Source organism: Jaculus jaculus, chromosome 11, assembly GCF_020740685.1.
Source record: "Jaculus jaculus isolate mJacJac1 chromosome 11, mJacJac1.mat.Y.cur, whole genome shotgun sequence".
NCBI lineage: Eukaryota > Metazoa > Chordata > Mammalia > Rodentia > Dipodidae > Jaculus > Jaculus jaculus.
The window spans coordinates 50,938,226-50,957,089 of record NC_059112.1 but is presented as its reverse complement, the minus strand read 5'-3'; the positions used below and the strand labels follow the sequence as shown (position 1 = coordinate 50,957,089).

Here is an 18,864-nt window from a genome sequence, read left to right as displayed (position 1 = left end):
AAAAAGACCCTTGACACCATGGAATAGAATACAACATGAGAAAAAAAGGAGATGGCCTAGGCAGCGGTGACTGTAGTTCAAGTCAGAGCCGGGGTAGGAGGGAATGGTAGAGTACAGCCTAGGATTGAAATCTAGCCCTCACAGTCCCAGATGCTAGAAGCTATAGATGATTGTGTTGGTATATCCATCACTGGGGAAACCAGGGTTGCTCAGCCCCAGTGACATTATGGCCAGATGGCATTTTGCATGCTAGGACTGCACAGGGGGGCTGTCCTATGTGCTGTAGGGTATTCAGCAGCGAGCCTGCCTCCGCCTCGCCAGGTGAAAGTAGCCTACTGGACCAGTCACTTGACTTGTTGCTGGAGACAAGTATCTGACAGCTTCCACTTCAGGAGGATATTCTATGTTGGCAGGGAAGTTGTGGCAGCAAGAGCAGGAGGCTGGTTGGTCACAGTATATCTACCCACAGCCAGAAAACCGAGAGTGAACAGGAAATACAGCTGGGCTACCAAGCTACAGGGCCCACCCCCAGTGAGCCATTTCCTCCAGCTAGATGCAATCTCCTGAACATTGCACAACCTTCCCAAAGAGTTCCACCAGCCAGGGACCAAATGTTCAAACATGATTCTATATGAGACATTTGACACTCAAACTACAATGCACACACATGCACCTTTAGACTGTGATGACCAAAGATGTCCACAAGTTTTTTTCCAATGACCTGGCTTTTGATAATGCATCCACTCTGGCTGGTAAGCACGCATACAAAGAGTCTAACTGAAATCTCACTTTTGTGGCATCCAGTGCGCCCACTTGGACTCCCAGACCCATCTTCACAGCAGAGAGTAAAAACGCTTAGACACTGTGATACCTGCAGCCATTTCCAGCACTAAGTTCCTATGCACTGCTATTCTTTCTTCATTGGCATTTGAACCAAATAAGCCCCTCAAGATTTATAAATAATCCTAGGTAGCAAAGAAGCTTCAAGAAGAAGACAACAGGTGTCCTATTAAATGGGCATGCTTACCTACAAGCTACTGATTAGAAAATGAAAGATATATGATGGCCTTCCTAGCTAAGATGGTGAAGCAGGTCCTGCCAGTGAGCTGCACTCAAGGGAAGTAGATGGGGAGAAAGGAGTATAAAACTTTGAGGAAAGTAATCTTTTCAACAAGGAAACAGTGTTCTAGCAGCAGGTTTTTCTGAAATACAAGAGCATTCCCTATTATTTCAACTTATGATGCACCTCTAAAGAAAATAAATCTGTGACTTTTTATTTTCAATGGTTCTGACGTTTTCTTAGGAAGAGAGAATGTTGTGAAATGTCAAGGAACTGCTGTAATTCAAAATAGGTTGAAAATCATAGCACCAAATCATACTACCACACAAAGAAAACTAAATGCTTTAATATCTGCAAAGTGAAACTGGGCCTCACAACCAATATATCTTAGTCAATAAGTGTTTCTTTCCATTTGCTATAGAAACAAGAGGTTCCCATTTGCTGCTATTTGAGTTACATTTCAAGGTGAGAAATATAAAATTCAATAAGTTGGAAAATATAAACTCCAAGGTGAAGTGTATAGTTTACTAAAATGTATGACTCAGAGGTGAGTCTTCTGCTTCTAATGTGAGCCCTCTTAGTGATGTTTGTCCTTGTGATATATTTTTTAAAGTTTTTTTAATGTTTTTTATTTATTTAAAGAGAGAGAAGGAGGGAGAGAAAGAGAGAGAAAGAGAATGGGTATACCAGAGCTTCCTGCCACTGCAAACAAACTCCAGATACACGTGCCACTTCTGTATCTGGCTTTACATGAGTACCAGGGAATTGAACCTGGGTCATCAGGATTTGCTAGCAAGCATCTTCAACCATTGAGCTATCTCTTCAGACTTTGTACATTTTTTTCATTCATGAGAAATGAACAAACTCTAATCAAGTATTGTAGGATTCAAATAACTGAGTGAAAATGGCACACTCGTCTAAGGATCAACTGTGTTGTACATGCCCATGTGCAAAACACATTTTTCAGCCATTTACTGATCTAAATAAGGCACTCTTTAGTTTTTCCACAAAGAGAAGAGTCTCATCTCAAGTTCTGTGATGTTTGTTCCCACAGAAAGCTCTAAGGTCCTTAGGAGGCTTTGAAAGATCTCATCTTTAGTAGCACTGCCTTTAAAGGAACTGGGTGCATTTACCTACTTTATTCAGGTATGCCTGTGTCATGGAATAAAATGTCTGCAACTCGCCAAAGTTCATGTGTTGAAGCCCCGTCTTTCAATGTGATAGTATTTAGAGGAGAGAATTTGATTTGTTCAACTTTTTAATAAACAATTTTTATGCATGTACATGGTATATTTTTATAATAATCCCCTCCCATTACCCTTCTCCCATCCCCCCTTCAGTGGAACCCTTCTTCTTTCCAAGTAATCTGGATAGAAGCTATCTTCGGAAGGTAACCAGGACTAAATGATGAGAGTGGAGCCTCTACCCTTAGAAGAAGAGACCAGTGCTCACTTGCTCCACAAAATGTGAGAACACAGCTAGATGGTGGCCATCTGATAGCTACCCCAGAACCTGACTATGTCCCAGAGCCTTACTATATTTGCATCCCATCCTCAAACTTCTAGCCTCCAGAACTGCTAAAACTGAATGTCTATTGTTTAAGCTTTCCTATCAATGGTAGTCTGTTATGGCTGCCCAAGCAAAGACAACATCTATGATCCTCACACTCCTGTATGAAATGTGACTTTCATTTATTCATCTATTTGTTCATGTATTTAAATATGTAATTCCCACTATTGTTATTGTTGAATAACAGATGATGCCAAAGGTAATGGCTGAACACAATCCCCCATTAGCTCAGTAGTAGAATGCTGGCTCAGCAAACAAGAGGCCCTAAATTCAATCTTCAGCACTGCAAAAACAAAATCATGGCTGGGCAGAAGGCTTATCAGGTAAGAATGCCTGCTGCACCAGCGTGAGGCCCTGATTCACCTTAAGTTAAAGTGTTGTGGTGGTTTAAATCAAATGTGCCCCATAAACTCATGTGTTTTCAATGCATGGTTCCCAGCTGGTGGCAATTTGGGAGGTGGAACCTTGCTGGGGGAGGTGTATCATTGAAGGCTGGTTTAGGGATACTGTAGCCAAGTCCCCCTTGCCAGAGCTCAGCTCACTCTCCTACTGCCACTTGTTGTGACAAGATTGTGATGTCCAGCCTCTGTTTTACCATCTTTCTTCTGCCATCATGATGCCTCCCTCATCAAGAGTATAAGCCAAAATAAACCCTGTCCTCCTATCAGCTACTTTGGGTCCGTGTGTTGTCCCAGCAATGCAAAGGTAACCATAGTTCCCCAGTACCCACTTACACTGCTGCCTTTGGACATGCACACCTGATGTGTTAGTCCTGTGGGAAGCAGAAGCAGGAGAGGTAGTGAAACTCTCTGGTCAGCCCATTTGATACCCCTACCCCGAAAAAACAAAACACAGTAGCTCCAAGTTTAGTAAGGGAAATAAGCAGATGAGTGGTGAAGGACTCAGTGTTCTCTTCTGGACCCCACATGCACATCTGCATACACATGTGCAAATACCATACATGCATACACACAGCACACCACACATACTACATATATACACATGCAAAAAAAAATTTAAGAAAACAAGAAATCATTTTAGAATGCATATGGATTCTGTGAGTCATCTGGCTGGTTAATTCTCCATTTCCTCGTGTCTGAGACTCAGCCTGGAAAAAACATGAATTTTAGGAGTGACCTAAATATCCAGGGACTGCAATCATGTAGACAGCTGTTCAGCCACGTCTGGAGCCATCTCTTCCAGGGTGACGCAGATTGGAGCTTGCAACACGGTGTGATTCACATTCTTCACATGTGGCTTGGCTCCCCTCTCTCAGCATATTGCCTCAGAGTAGTCAGACTTCTTATATGGTGGTTCAGGGCTGCAAATAAAAAATTCCTAGCAAGGAACTGAAGTGCACCACCATTTAGAATGCAGCCAGCAAACCAGCATCACTTTTGCTGAATTCAACTGGCCAACATATCACCAAGTCTGTCAGGACACAAGGAAATAGACTATACATGCACACACACACACACACACACACACAGTGTGTGAGAGAAAAATGATCGCAAAGAATCTGGTGATTTTATTTTGATATCCCTCATAGGAGCTTGCCAAGAAAAAACACAGGGGGCTTATTATTAGGAGCAATAAAAGGAATCTTATTATAAATCTTTCTGATTTTTAAATATTGAAGCATATTTTTTAAACCTCATGCCAATTAAGTTAAATCAAAGAAAAAGAAGACTTTACTAAAACTTAAGTTGGAATAAGTTTAAATTTGAATAGTCTCATAAGAATACAGCAAGTGTCAGAGAGAGATCTATCTACCCCACTCCCATACCTACCCCCCAAAATGCTCTCAGCATACATCATTCCCCAAAGTTATGCAAATGACCAAACAGAGCAATGTAGGTAACATTATGTTCATAACTCTGCCACATCCTCCTAAGTGTTGAGATTATAGGTATAAACCACCACACCTAGCTCAGAGTATGGTTAACCTCATTTTGCAGGTAAGAAAATTAAAATTTAGAGAGCTTAAAGAAGTTGACTGAGATATTTCTCAAGGACAAGAATTAGCATTCAACTTCTTTCTCTCTTCTCTCATTCTGGGACTCCCATGCACGTGGCAGACCTGCCCTCCTCATTATCAAGTACCTTTTATCCATTACCATATTTTCTTTTTTGAAAATTTTTTTGTTTATTCTTATTTATTTATTTTTTTACTTGAGAGCGACAGACAGAGAGAAAGAGGCAGAGAGAAAGAGAGAGAGAATGGGCGCGCCAGGGCTTTCAGCCACTGCAAACGAACTCCAGAAATGTGCACCCCCTGGTGTGCCTGGCTAATGTAGGTCCTGGGGAATCGAGCCTTGAACCGAGGTCCTTAGGCTTCACAGGCAAGCACTTAACAGTTAAGCCATTTCTCCAGCCCCATTACCCTATTTTCTATTTCTTGGTGCCACACTGTTTTCAATCTACCTTTCACAGCATTATTACTCCTCTCTTCAGCTCAGTCATCTTTTAGTTTAACACATCCTTTGCTTTCTAGAAAGTTCATGACAGGCTCCTCACCAAAGAAACCTTGGGGGAAGGGCAAATTAATACAAGATATGCTTCTTTTCACCCCTCTTCCTGAAAAACTCAAGATCCATAAGTTTGTTAAGGCAGGTTAGACCCCTGCAGAGAGGTAGAAGGAAGCTGCTGGGAGTCAAGAAGATGAAGCACTTCTCCTTGTCCTGACCAGTCTGAGCCAGTGGGAACATTGGACCACTCCCACCAGCCCTGCAGATTTAAGTGAACCTGGGTGAGAACAACTGAAACCAGGACCAGACAGGCTGCTCCAGGGTGATTCCAGACAGCATTCCAAGGCCTCCTTTCCCTAATGCATCAGCAGGAAGCTAAGGGATCCCATTTGTTCCTTTCATGTGCAGCCTTTAAACCAGTTGATTTAAATTTCTAACTGACATAGCCAGCTGAGACAAGGCAAAGAAGAAACCAGCTTCACAGCTGATAAAACAGACAGAAAATCCAAGCAACAAATAGCTCTAGATGTGAGAATCCAAATTCACTGAAACAAAACACACAAGAAATCAAGGCAACATATCCCCTCAAAAAAACTTATGAATCACACAGTGATGACCTCCAGTGAGATTATTAGAAGAAATATCAGAAAGAGAATTCAAAAGAATGATTATAAGTATGCTCAGAGAAGAAAACAAACTCCTGTGGGAGAACACAGGAAATCAACTTAATGAAATATGGAGGTTGATAAAGTAAGGAAATAGAAATACTGAAGAAAAATCAGTCTGAGAGGCACACTAAGTCAAATAATAAAACACCATAGAAAACATGACCAATAGAATGGATCATAGAAAGGACAGAATTTCTGAGCTTAATGACAATGTAGAGGATTTGGAACATTCCAAGGAGAAAGATAAATTAATAAGAAGGTATAAGCAGGAATTTCAAGACATTGGGACACTATATAGAGATCAAATCTAAGAATTTGGGGTATAGAAGGAGAAGAATTCCAATCCCATGCTATAGTAAATATTTATAACAAAATCACAAGAAAATTACCCAAAATGAAGGAAGGGAATGCCAATACAAATACATGAAGCATTTTGGACACCAAATTGACAAGGCCGGAATAAAGTCTCCTCACCATACTATACTTAAACTACTAAACACACAAACTAAAGAAAATATACTGAAAGAAGAGAGATGCATCTAGTCATTTACAAAGGCAAGTCCATCAGAACAACAGCAGATTTCTCAAAAGAAACTTTAAAATCTAGAAGAGCTTGGAATTATGTATTTCAAATTCTGAAAGACAACAGCTTTATTTTGACCAGGCTCTGGAAGAATCTGACCTCTTATTTATGGTAGCCTCGAGGCTTGATACACAGGGTGTTCTCCTGAGTCTTTACATATTTATCCTTCTATGCATACTTGTCTCTATTTCCAAATGTACCCGACTTCTTTTTTGTGGTGTGTGTGTGTGTGTGTGTGTGTGTGTGCATGTATAGTGTATGCATGTGTGTATTCAGATACATTAGCCCCATGTGTGCATGCAGAAGCCAAAGGAGAACATTGGGTGTCAATTTCTATCACTCTTCCATGTTGTTTGCTTGAGATGGAGTCTGTATCTGAAACCTGAATTGCCATTTTCTTCAGTCAAACTGGCTGACCAGTGAGCGCTAGCAATTCTCTTGTCTCATTCACCCACAAGACTAGGGCTACAGGACTGCATGGCAACACCTAGCTTTTTATGTTGGTACCAAGAATACAATTCAGGCACTTAAGCTTGTGCAACAAGTGCTCATATCCACTGTGCCATTGCCACAGCTCCCAGATGTGCCTTTCTGATGAGGGCTCAGTCTTCTTGAACTAGGCCTCACTCTTAACACCATTGCCTCTGCATGACAGTTTGAATGTGGAATGCCCCCATAGTCTTATGTATTCGTGATGGAGCCTTTGGTAGGTGGAGCCTTGCTAGAGGAGGTGTGTCACTGTAAATACACTTTGGGATTTATTAGTCCAGCTCTACTGAATGTTAGCTAGCAGGCCCACTAGCGCTACTTCCTTCCTGCTGCTGTGACAAGACGCTCTACCCAGCCTCTGCTCTGCTGATTTTCCCTGCCATGATGAAACTTTCTTTGGAGTAATACTTTCTTCCCATCATCTGTTATTGGTCAGGTGTTCTGTCCCAGCATGAAAAGGAAAACATGACAGAAAATGCATCATGAGATGGGTGTGATTCTATGGGGGCCAGGAATGGAATGTGGTAGTTTGAATGTGGAGTGTCCCCCTTACCCTCATGTGTTTGTGATAAAGCTTCATACTCAATCGTCAGCTGGCTGAGCCTTTGGGAGGAGAAACTTTGCTGGGTGTCCCGTCCCATGGGACCTAGTTATTCATGGGGGCGAGGAGGACCCTAACCGGAAATAAGATGGGCGAGAGAGAGGAAGAGACTCAAGCAAATGTACACTTGTCAAGAGTCCAATTTTATTGAGCCACAGTGGCCTTTTTAAGGGGCTAGGGTTAGGGTTTTTGGGTGAGGGAGGGGCTGGAGGAGGCAGGTAATGGAAAGTTACAGAATCTTCTTGGCCTTTGCCCGAGGACAGTTTGCGGTTGTTCTGAGAAGTCACAGTATAGTTCTCATGTCTCTGCAGCCGCCAGGCAGGATGTTAATCAGTTAGGTGTGACAGGGTGGGGGGATGAGAAAAGGTCAAAAGTTGCAGGGCAGAAGTTATCTCAGGACAGAAGTTTGCTCAGGGCAGAGGTTATCTCAGGGCAAAGGTCTGTTCAGGGCTCATCTCCTCGTCTTCAACAGCTGGGGGAGGTGTGTCACTGGAGACAGACCCCAGAGGTCTTAGTTCAGCTTTACTGAGTGTTAGCTAGTAGGCTCACTCATACTGCTTCCTCTCCTCTGGTATGAGAAGATGTGATGCCCAGCCTCTTCTCTGCCATGCTTTCCCTGCCACGCTGAAACTACTTAAGACTGGGAGCTGATAGAATCCTTCCCACCCATCATCTGCTTTTGTCTGGGTATTTTGTTCCAGCACTGAGAAAGTAACTGCTACACTCTGTAAAGACCTCTAAGTAATGCCAATTCTGAGGTACTAGGAGTGAGGACTTCAACATAACTTGAGAAGACCAAGGTGCACAATTCAACCCATAATACAACTGCTTCCAATCCTAAACTGCTGAAGTTCTGTAGATTACATAAATTCCTTTCATATTCCCATGCTTAACCCCCTCCCTGTCTCTCTCTCTCTCTCTCTCTCTCTCTCTCTCACACACACACACACACACACACCACACACATACTGCTGTGTACATATGCTATGTATATATTGTGTTAAAATGGGCTCTAGATTTATTTTTACAGGTGTGCTGATATATGCAGTATCGATATTATTGTCATGGAGAAAGGATATTTACACAGATCCCTGGGAGCTGGAGACATATATCTTGGTTGCTATAACAGAATAGTATTGAACGTATTATTTATAAGGGATAGAGGATGGAAATTCTAAGACTGGGTCTGGGACCTGGTGAAGGCCTTACTGCTTCATTGCAAGGCAGAGGTGAGAGGATAAGGACAGAGAAAAGGAAGGCCAAGCTTGTCTTTGGATAGTGAATCCACTGCTGCAGTGACAACATTAATTCACCCAAAAGAGTGGGGTATTCCAACAGTGTTGCATAGGACATTGTGATTCTAGAACCTTCTTTCAGTGAAATATTCTCAGATCCCAACACACAGCATGTCAGCTGAGTCTATAGAGAAAACCAGGGTTAGGCAGAGGCAGAAGGGTAGAGGGTGACCAGAGGTTTACTGGTGTTTTCCCAAGAAAGTGTGGATAAAGCAGGTGGGTATGCTTGTGGGGTTAGAATCTAATAGAATTATTTCTGTGAGCTCTAGATCATAAAGGTGTTCCCTCCTCACCTAGCTCTGAAAATTAAAGACATCAGGACATTGCTTTTGGCTAAATTTAATAAAACAAGTGGTTGAAGGTGCAGATTTGTTTTGGATGGTGTACATCAAAGGAGAATTTGGGCATTTCAGGGGAATTGTTTGCTATATCTAGGAATAAGTTATCTTTGGAGAGTCCATCTATACAGGATCAATATCCCAAAAGTCTGAGCTTCAAGAAAATAGAAAATAAGGGCTGGGAATGTAGTTCAGGTGGTAGAGCGCTGGCCTCCCATGCCTGAGGCCCTGGGTTCGATCTCAGCACATAACCTGGGTATGGTAACATGTAACCCTAGCACTGGGAATGCAGAGGCCGCAGGATGGGCTGCTCGTGGCCACCCTCAGCCACATAGTGAGTTTTAGTCTAGCCTGGGCTATATGAGACCAAGTGTCAAAATAAATAAAGAAGAAAGAAAATAAGCCAATATAGTATTCCCACCCCAACACACACACACACACACACACACACACACACACACACACACACACATGTTTGAAGTGTAACTGCTGTCTGCTCTATTACTTTTATATCTGCTTTATCTTCTCTCCTATTTCCATTGCCTTTTGAATCATTGCCTTCATATCCCCTTTAAGTATCTGTAGTGGGGTACACTTGTTCATTCAAGCTTCCTGTTAGCCTCGGCACAACACTCCCTGGAGGTGCACCTCCAGAAAGACTGCCCATGCTGTCCTTCCCCAGCAATGCACTTGATCCAGGTGACACAAGGCAGGGCACAGCTCTGAGAGCCTGAGCCTTCTCTGTCCAGCTCCTAAGTTGTTTTCTCTTTGCTCTTCTCCTGAAGGTTGCTTCCTCTGCTTATCAAGGAAGCTGATAGTTTAAGACTAAAAAAAGTAAACTGTCACTTTAAAAGGAAAAAAAAAAAAGCCCCCTAGTGACCTTCCCTGGGAACGGGTTGCTAAGCTGGTGTTTTCACCCTGAGACATGGCTGCGGCTTCTTAGGGAGCCGCCCAGCAAGCAGCTCACCCCTCAGCCCAACCCTTTGCTCCTTTTTAGAGGATTCCCTGGCATGACCTAAGGGGCCTTTCTTCACATCCCTCCATCCCACAAAGCAGAATCCACAGAGGGTGCTTTGTAAAGTTGTTTCAGGTAAGTCAGTTCTTAATGGGCCAGGGCAGGGCTGGGCTGGTCTTCCTGCTTTCACTCCAGTGGGAGCCTGCCCCTCACTGCTCACTGCTGGATGGAATGCACTGCTTTTGCCCTGGTTTGCTGCTGTCTTCTCTGGATGGTAACTAAAGCACTGCACGGCTCAGATTCCTGAAGCTGTTTGGTGTCTGGTTTGTAGGAAGTATGAACCGGTCACTGAAATCCCCTAGTGGAAAGCCTCTCTGGCCAACACACTTGCATGCTGCATTTAGGGCCTTTTAGTTTAGATATTTCAAGGGGAGAAATACTAGTAATTGCAGACTTCACTTTTTGGCACTGAACAGAGAAAGTGCTCTTAACAACAGGGCTCTCATGTCAGTCTTGCTCAAAACAAAGCAAAATCTTAGGAAAATCTACTGGCTGTCATTCAAACTGATTGTTTCCCTTCTCTGCAAAGAAATGCTATAAAAGCCCAATAAATTCTAATGGGAAATATACATCTGCTATTGCAGCTTTATATAAACTTTTCTGCAAATAAATTCAGTGTGAAAGCTCTCTCTCTCATGTGCTGTGTGTGTGTGTATGTGTGTGTTTGTGTGTGTGTGTGTGGGTGTGTGTGTGCATGTGTCACCTGGAGTTCATTTACAGTCATTCATTTAAGCTTTTATTGAGTATGAATAATGCAGCATGTAATATGCTCCAGTTTAGAGTATGCAAAATTCATTAGCCCAGCTCAGGAGCTGGGAATGTGCTGGCAAGGCAGACCTATAGACAGATAATGCAGCACAAGGAGCTTAGTGTCATGAGAGATTTGTACAAAGGTCCCACAAAGGTCCCAATAGCTTGGAGAGCAGTATCCTTACAGGGCTGGGCTCCAGCTCTACTCCAAGGAGCAATTGTGTGAGCAGCTCAACAAAGTACAGGACAGACAGGGAACTTTGCACTCTTCAAAGGAGACAGCCACCTGATTCAATGACTGCACAAGGCTATTTGTTACTGACTTTATACTGGGGAAGCTATTCCTCCAATAAATCAGAGTTAGGTAATTCATTCACAAGGTGTCTCTTGAGGGTTCCTAGCTACTAACAGGATAGATGGCAAACTCCTGTTAGCATCAGAAGGAAAATACAATGCCCATGGACAAGAGGGGAGAAAGTTTGGAAAAGCCATAAGTGGACAAAGCAATGCAAGTGGCTTGGGCCTGGTTAGAGAGAGGCAATGTGCATATGGTGGCCAGGAGATGAAGTACTAAGAGGGTAATGGCTGGGCTTAAATACCTTTATGACTTTTCTTATGACTCTCCTCTGTTCCCCAAGCTCTTATTTTCCTCTTTCTACCTTTCTCATGCTTTGTTCCCTTCATCACTGCCTCTCAGTAATAAAACCAATGAGTACAGAGAGTCTGGTCTAGCCAAGCATTTTAACTATATGCTTTCCATCAGGTAGGAGAAATGATCAGAACGTTTACAAACACCACACTCCTTTTTTCTTTTTGGTACATGTGTTTATGGTGTGTGTGAGTGTGTGTGTGTGTGTGTGTGTGTGCACATGTGTATGCCACAGTCTGCATGTGGAAGTCAGAGGACACCTTTCAGATATCAGTCTTCACCTTCCACCTCCTTTGAGGCAGTGTCGCAAGTTCTTCACTGCTTATTCTCGAGGATAGCTGGCCCTGAGCTGCAGGGGCCCTCCTGTCTCCACCTCCTTTCTTGCTTGTAGGCATGGCTGGAATTACAAACACCTGCCACAGTGGTAGGCTTCTGATTTGGGTGCTGGGATTCTGAACTTGGGTACTCATGCTTGGGCAGCAAGCACTTTGTCTACTGAGCTAGATCCCCAGCTAGAAGGCCTATTTCCAAACCCCATAGTTTCATGTAACACTATGGTTTCATTTGTGGGCAGCCAAAATTGAGAGGCACTTTCTTCATTCTTTCCTTCACTCCTTTCATCACATGGTTCTTGAGTGTGGGTCTGATCCTCTGAGCCATGGGGACAGTCATTTGGCCAAACAAAGGTGTGGGTACTTTCCTTGAAAAATGTGTCTGGCTTTCTGCACTAAGTAAAATAAATTTACCTAAAGTAGCCTAATTTCTTTCTTACTAGCCCAGTGCTTCTTGGCTTTGATTGTGTTTCTGTAATCATGGACCAGAGATCAAGTTGTTGCTGATGACTGTCTGGAGCAACAGTAAATGGTGAGGCAGAGAGACGGCTGAGACAGAGGAGGGATTTACGATCACTTCCTGCGGTCAGATTTTGAGTAAGAGATGTAAGAAGTACAGCCTTGGGCAAATTATGAAACCTGTATGTGTCTCAGTTTCCTCATGCCTGAATTAGGGGAGCAAGAACTGTTGTCAGTAATCAAGAGAATAAATCATGACCCTCATTTTGATATTGCCAATAGGAATTTATTAACAAGTCCTTAGTGCCAATGATGATGGCAGGCAGCTTATGAGAGTTGAGTCATATTTATTTATCTTCTCTTAGCAGCAGTGTTTATAAGAAAGATAAATTTAGGTGTCATTTGATTTCCTTTGAAACTCATTCAGAGGTAATGATCAGGAAAGAATGAGAAAGAACACCACAGCATTAAGGCTTCCACTTTCTACTTTTCTTTTTCATATATGATTTTTTTTAATTTATGGAGATTCCTTCTTCACTACCTGGATTGACCAGAAGGATGTATTGCAATGTTTATGCCCTGGGACATTTCATGTATCTGCTTTCTGGTTAGCTCCAGAGTCTGGGAGGGAGGAGCAGCAGGTGGAAAGAGAACTGGACAGAACCTGTTCCAGAAGCAGGACCACTTTAAAAGGCGTGCTGGGTGGCTTTCACCAGCAATGCCTCTGAGGAGGTCAAGTCCATGAAGACGGACACTTGATAAGTAAACACAGCAATGCAGATGTCATTAAGAGACTCTGGCCAGAGCAATTTCAAGATGTTAGATGTCCTCCTCCCCACCCCATCCTCACACAAAGGTTAGGAAAAAGGACATATTTCCAGATATTTTTCTCAGAAAGGTTGAAAAATAGAGCAACAGCTAAAAAGAGAAGTAAAGTCCAGGGGAGCTTTTTTGTTTTATAGAAAAAAATACAAACATAGCACTTTTAACACAGTTGGAGCAGGGAAAAATGATTTTCCAGGTGGAAGGGATGACAAAATCAAGGTCCTGGAAGAGAAGTGATGAGACCCAGCAGAGCAGAGAGCTGGCTAGGTAAATGTGACAGCAAGTGGAAGCAGAAAATTGACCCAACACAGTGAGAAGGTTCATGAAGTGAGAGGGACTTGGAGTTTCTATGACCCCTCCTCCTACTCAGTGAAACAAGAACCAAGACTGAGCAGGGGCAGGAAGGTAGAGGCTTCGGGAAAGAAGGAGCCTTAAAGTAGACTTCTGCAGCTGGAATCCAGCCAAGGTCCCTTGAGTCCATAGGTGCGTCCAGTGAAGCCAGGCCCATGGGAAAAGTGGCTTGGCACCCTTCCTTCTCCCCTAGTGCTTATGCTCACCAATTATGGGGTATGAAATACTGCCTTTTAATAGAAAATCTTCATGACTCAAACACTTGGGTGACCAACATAGTGAGCTTCATGACTCATGAACAGTAAGGATGCTCTGTTAATCAATTCCAAATGCCTGAGTTCCTCATTGTTCTCTCTCCATCAGGGACCCACCACAGCCAAGATGAATCCCAATGAAGAAAAAGTAAAAATAATCACAGAGGTAAGCCATTGCTTGGGTACGCCCTTGGGAAGCATTTATGAATTAGAAAGTTCAGCCTGGCAACACACATGTATTACATGTGCTAAGAGAAACTTTAGACAAATTAAATTTAATGGAGTGTGAGCAAAGAATTATTTGGGCAGCTCTTAGAACCAGCTCTACACTGCACAGGCAGAGAGCAATTATGAGTGGAAAATAAAAGTGAGGTACTGGAATAGTCTGATTGATAGGTACTCCATGTTGCCTTATATGAATAATTCTGATCATTTAGCTGCCATGATTGTCTGGGCTCAGCTGCTGGGATGTTCTGAGGCTGAGCTATTTCTTGCAAATAAATACTCCCAGGTAGGCTTTAGTTAGTTTCCATACCAGGTTAGATAGTCACTTCTTAAATAAGTTTTCAAAGTACAGAGACATTCTTCAGTCAAACAGTTTAATTTAGCATATATCCACACTAGGTATGATGAGATACATGGTGGGAAAGAAGCAGATGGTAAAGGCCATGTAGGCCTGCAGGCACCATGGGGTCTTACTCTTACATGAATGTTCCAGAGCTTTTCTCACCAGTTCATGAATTCCAACACACAGCACCTCTGGCCATCTGCTTTTGTGCCCACCTCTGCCTGAAGCACACTGCTTTCTAACAAAAGTGGACCTTTGCTGGTTAAATAATGAAATTCTCTGTCCCTAGAGTCTTGAAATTTCCGAGTTTTGGTATATAAAAACTCATTCAATACCACCAAGGCCAGAGAAGGGAAATTCTATACCATTTGGAGACTGCAGCTCCTTCAGTAGAGGACAGTGTCTCTTAGAATCTTACTTCCCTTTGAAGTAAAGGCTCACAGATTTGAGAATAGAGAAACCAAAAGTAGACTGGTGCTATTTCCAATGTAGTATTTTACAAAAGCCTGAGGGGAGTCTTTATAAAACCAGGCTGATTAACTTTAAGCAAGATAGCAAATACTGGGGCTGAATAATGGCTCAATATATAAGGCGCTAGTTTACAAAGCCTATTGGCCTGGGTTTAATTGCCCAGCCACCCATATAATGCCAGATGGGCATTCCTATGTGGAACCAAAAAATGCTGGTGTATGTACATGTGTGTGCATGCACAGATACAAAAACATGTTACCTTCTTGTTACATGGACAGAATACCTGAGGGGAAAAACAGTTTGAGAGAGTAAGGGTAATAGATCCAGGTTACAGTCTATCACAAAGGGCTGGCATGGCAGCAGGAGCTTAGAGAAGCTGGTCACATTCAGCCCACGCTTTGGCAGCAGAGAGCAATGATTGCTGCTGCTCAGTCAGCTCTCTCCTTTTCATTGTTCAGGCTGAATCCCTTGGAATACTGCTGCCCATAATTTAGGCAAGTCTTTCTACCTCAATTAGCTGATCAAGATAATCCCTCACAGGCATTCCCAGAGGCTCACCTAGTATAGATGATCCTCCCAGGTGATTGTAGGTACTGTTGAATGAACAGTTGAAACCATCATACTTGCATGCCTGGACAATATCAGCATCGTACAAGGAATCTCTGAGATAGGAATACTCCCTGGCTGCTAGGCCCTAAGGACTTGGAGTGAAGAGGGGCTTCTGGAGCACAAGCAGAGCACACAGATCAGAGCCCACCCCAAGCCCATTCTCTGGCTAGGATCTCTGCTCCCTCCTCTGGAACTGGCTCTATACCTCAAGTCATCCCTGATCCCAATGATCAAGGGAAATCGGAGTAAATGAGACCTAACACAGTAATCTACCTCAGGGCTCTTTAAAATTTTTTGTCACTAAAGTCCAGCCCTGTGTTCCTACTTTGCTTTGGCATGTTTTCCTATTTTAGGAAAATAATTCTAGTAAATTTGGCATGCCAGAAAAAGTTACATATTTCTGTGTTTATACTACAACATTTTGGGAGAGGATTTTATTACTTTGTAGCACAGGCTGCCTTTGAACTTTCTATGCACCCCAGCTAACCTAGAATCTGTGACTTTACTGCTAGGGCTTCCGAGGTGGACTGTAGGCAACCACTACTGCACACAGCTATCTTGCAGCTGCTTGATTGTACAGAAATGCTGGTGCCTCAGTTTGTAAAACTACCTAAACAGAAAACCTTAGACCTTGAACACTTACAGTAGATTCTGACATTTAGGTCTAAGGTCGTAGATCTAAAATGTTAGAAAATATAATATGCAAAAAGAAAGTGGTTCAGTATGGGGTGGGGTGGCAGGGAATTTCTTTCCTTGCCTTGTTAATCTTAACTTTTATATCCTTGTTCATTTCAACACAGAATTGAGGAAACGGATACTAGGATTCTAAAAAGGTTAAATTATAAGGTTTATTTGAGGAAATTAGTATCCAAGGAAGGGATGGAATGGTAAAGGGGATTTCCAGAGAAGGTGAAAAAGGACCAGAACTTAAGGGAACACACACACACACAGACACACACACACACACACACACACACACACACACACACACAGAAAGATAGAGAGAGATTGGGAATGAGAGAGGGGGAGTAAGTAGAATAAAAGGATGTAAGACTTTCACCATGTTTGGTAAAAAGAATGAATAAAGCTAAGAGGTCAGTTAGTGAGGGCCCCTTAGCTTAAACGAGAGTAACAAAATGGAACAGACACCTTGCCTGCAATGGGATGGGGAGAGCTTGCTTACCAGAACAGGACCTGGAGGTTCAGGCAAAGGGACATAAACAGCCAAGAAGGCATCACCCACCTGGTATGCCTCCCTTATAGCTTACTGGGATGTGATTTACCATCAGGTCAGGTGAGTCTGGGAGAGAGCTGATTGGTGTGGACTCAAAGGAGCTTGGCCACCTAGGTAGTGCGTAGGACTGGGGAAGTAGTAGGGGACACTGTCGCAGAGGCATGAGATGACCAGGCACTGAATTCCCGTGCTGGTGAAGCAAGCGGGGATGACCCTCTCTCTGGGCCTTCCCCTAGCCGACTACTTATAAAAAAAAAAGAACTACCTTGCTCCTATTGCTCCCTCAAAAGTAATGATTGAAACTTTCTATCTTCAAAAGGATTTGCCCAAATTCCCAGTCAAAACTCTCCTAGTAATTCAATATGTACTATGACTCAATATATATCTGCTGGTCAGGCTGGGATGCAGTTAAAACTAACCCATGAAATTTCAAATATGACTCAATGTCTGTCCTAGAATTTGACCTTTGAGTGTGGGAAGCATGTTGTATTTGCCCCTGAGAGCCCAGGCCCTGGAACAGAGTAGGTGCTCAGTAAACATTGTAAGCCAATTGAAGACTTTCAACAAAGGCTCTTCAACACCATCTCACAGTCTGTTACAACAAAGCTTTTGAAGAACATGTCTGCTTTGAGAAGAGTGGATGGGTGATGGTCCCTTTGTTCAGTGTGATTGGAGAGAGACCCAAGGTCAAGCTAATAATTTTAATACCTAAAAATGGGGGCTGGAGAGATGGCTTAGCAGTTAAGGCATTTGCCTGCAAAACAAAAGATCCCAGTTGGATTCTCCAGGTCCGACATAAGGCAGATGCACAAGGGGGCACATGCATCTGGACTACCTTTGCAGTGGCTGGAGGCCCTGGTGCGCCCATCCTCTCCCTCTCTTTCTCTGAAATAAATAAATAAATAAATAAAATATTTTTAATTCCTAAAACTGACAGCTATTTTCTTCCCTTAAGATCTTTCTCCTTTTCTGTTTACATGTTAACAAAGGAGTTCACTGAAAATGACGAGGATGCGCAGGTGAGAAGGCAGAAGAAGAAGTCAAGGGCTCAAAGACAACAAAGAAAGAAGCAGGTAGGAAGGCTTAGAAGCCCCGCTGTGTAGCTCATGGTGACTGTCCCTGTTGGAACCAGCAGAATCTACCACAGGAAGCATCCCTCCTGCGGGTTCCAACTTTTGGCGTGCTCTTTGGGCCTGTGAGATAGTGATACAGATGGATGTCCAATAGATAGGTCGCTGGAATAGAAGCTTATAAACACCGGACACTCATACTGAGGCTGTGTTCCAAATCTGGAGACTTTCCTTTTAAGCTGTTCCTCATCTCCTGAGCTGGGATGGAAGAAACACGTTAGTGTTGTTACTGGTGGCTATAAACGGAGACAGGCGGTAGATGGCAGTGCACGATTACAAATCTAAGGCAACTACCTCTTTCTCCTGCTCCAAGCCTCAAATTCCCAGCCTGAAGCCGGCTTCCGTCTCCCCAGTCTGTGACTGTCCTTCCCCAACCTCTCTGCAATTCTTCTCCTAGGCTGGGCGTCAGAGCAAGGTAAACCTTCCCAAGGTAAACCAGTTCTTTCGGAAAAAGCTGCTGTCCCCAGGGAGGCAGGGATGAGACTGGTGGATGAATGACTTGCCTGGAAAAATCTTGATGCCAGCCAGAGAGAGAGAGGGAAGGGAAACGCCATTTTGAGCTAGCGATTACACAATGGGGTGTCAGGAGAGGGATGGGACGAGAGAGGAGACTGGGGAGCCACGTCGCAGAAAAGTCCTGCCTTCCAGCCTCTGCTCGGGGCACTCCCCAGGGAGACGCTGGCCGGGAGCGCCGGCAGGCTGTCGCTCGGCGGGCTGGGATGCTGCCATGCAGGGGCGGGCTCGGGCGTAGAGGAGCTGCCAGGCCACGTGATACAGCTTCTGGGCACTCAGGGCACTAAGAGACCAGACTCACTGCCACACCTACGTCCTGCAGCTTTAACCTCTTCCTGCCAACTCAGCTCTTGCTCTGTAGTCCGGGACAAGACTGTGTATTTGGAATTGCAACCCTGGGGTTATAGGTCACGTGGTTAAGCCTTTAGCTTTAGAATCTGTGAGCTGGGGGTGACCAGGGCTAAGGATTAAGAAGTCAAGGGCTCAAAGACAACAAAGAAAGAAGCAGGTAGGAAGGCTTAGAAGCCCGTCTGTGTAGCTCATGGGTGATTGTCCCTGTGGGAACCAGCAGAATCTACCACAGGAAGCATCCCTCCTGCGGGGATTGATTAGAAAAGGACTGGGGTAGAAAAG

At 43.6% G+C, this 18,864-nt stretch overlaps 1 protein-coding gene across 5 annotated transcripts in view; it reads left to right on the top strand.

Annotated features, from left to right (window-relative positions):
* The first annotated feature begins 9,983 nt into the window (after positions 1-9,983).
* Positions 9,984-18,864, top strand: part of Cc2d2a (coiled-coil and C2 domain containing 2A) — a 128,714-nt gene continuing 119,833 nt past the window's right edge. For 3 of the 5 annotated variants that reach the window (XM_045161369.1, XM_004656067.2, XM_045161366.1), the window contains exons 1-3: positions 9,984-10,161; positions 13,816-13,872; positions 17,578-17,661. In XM_045161369.1, the coding sequence (XP_045017304.1) occupies positions 13,834-13,872; positions 17,578-17,661 (123 nt within the window). In that variant the 5' untranslated portion in view covers positions 9,984-10,161; positions 13,816-13,833. Of the gene's footprint in view, positions 10,162-13,815; positions 13,873-17,577; positions 17,662-18,032; positions 18,149-18,864 lie in introns of those variants that run through there. The other 2 variants (XM_045161367.1, XM_045161368.1) reach the window with 2 other exon arrangements.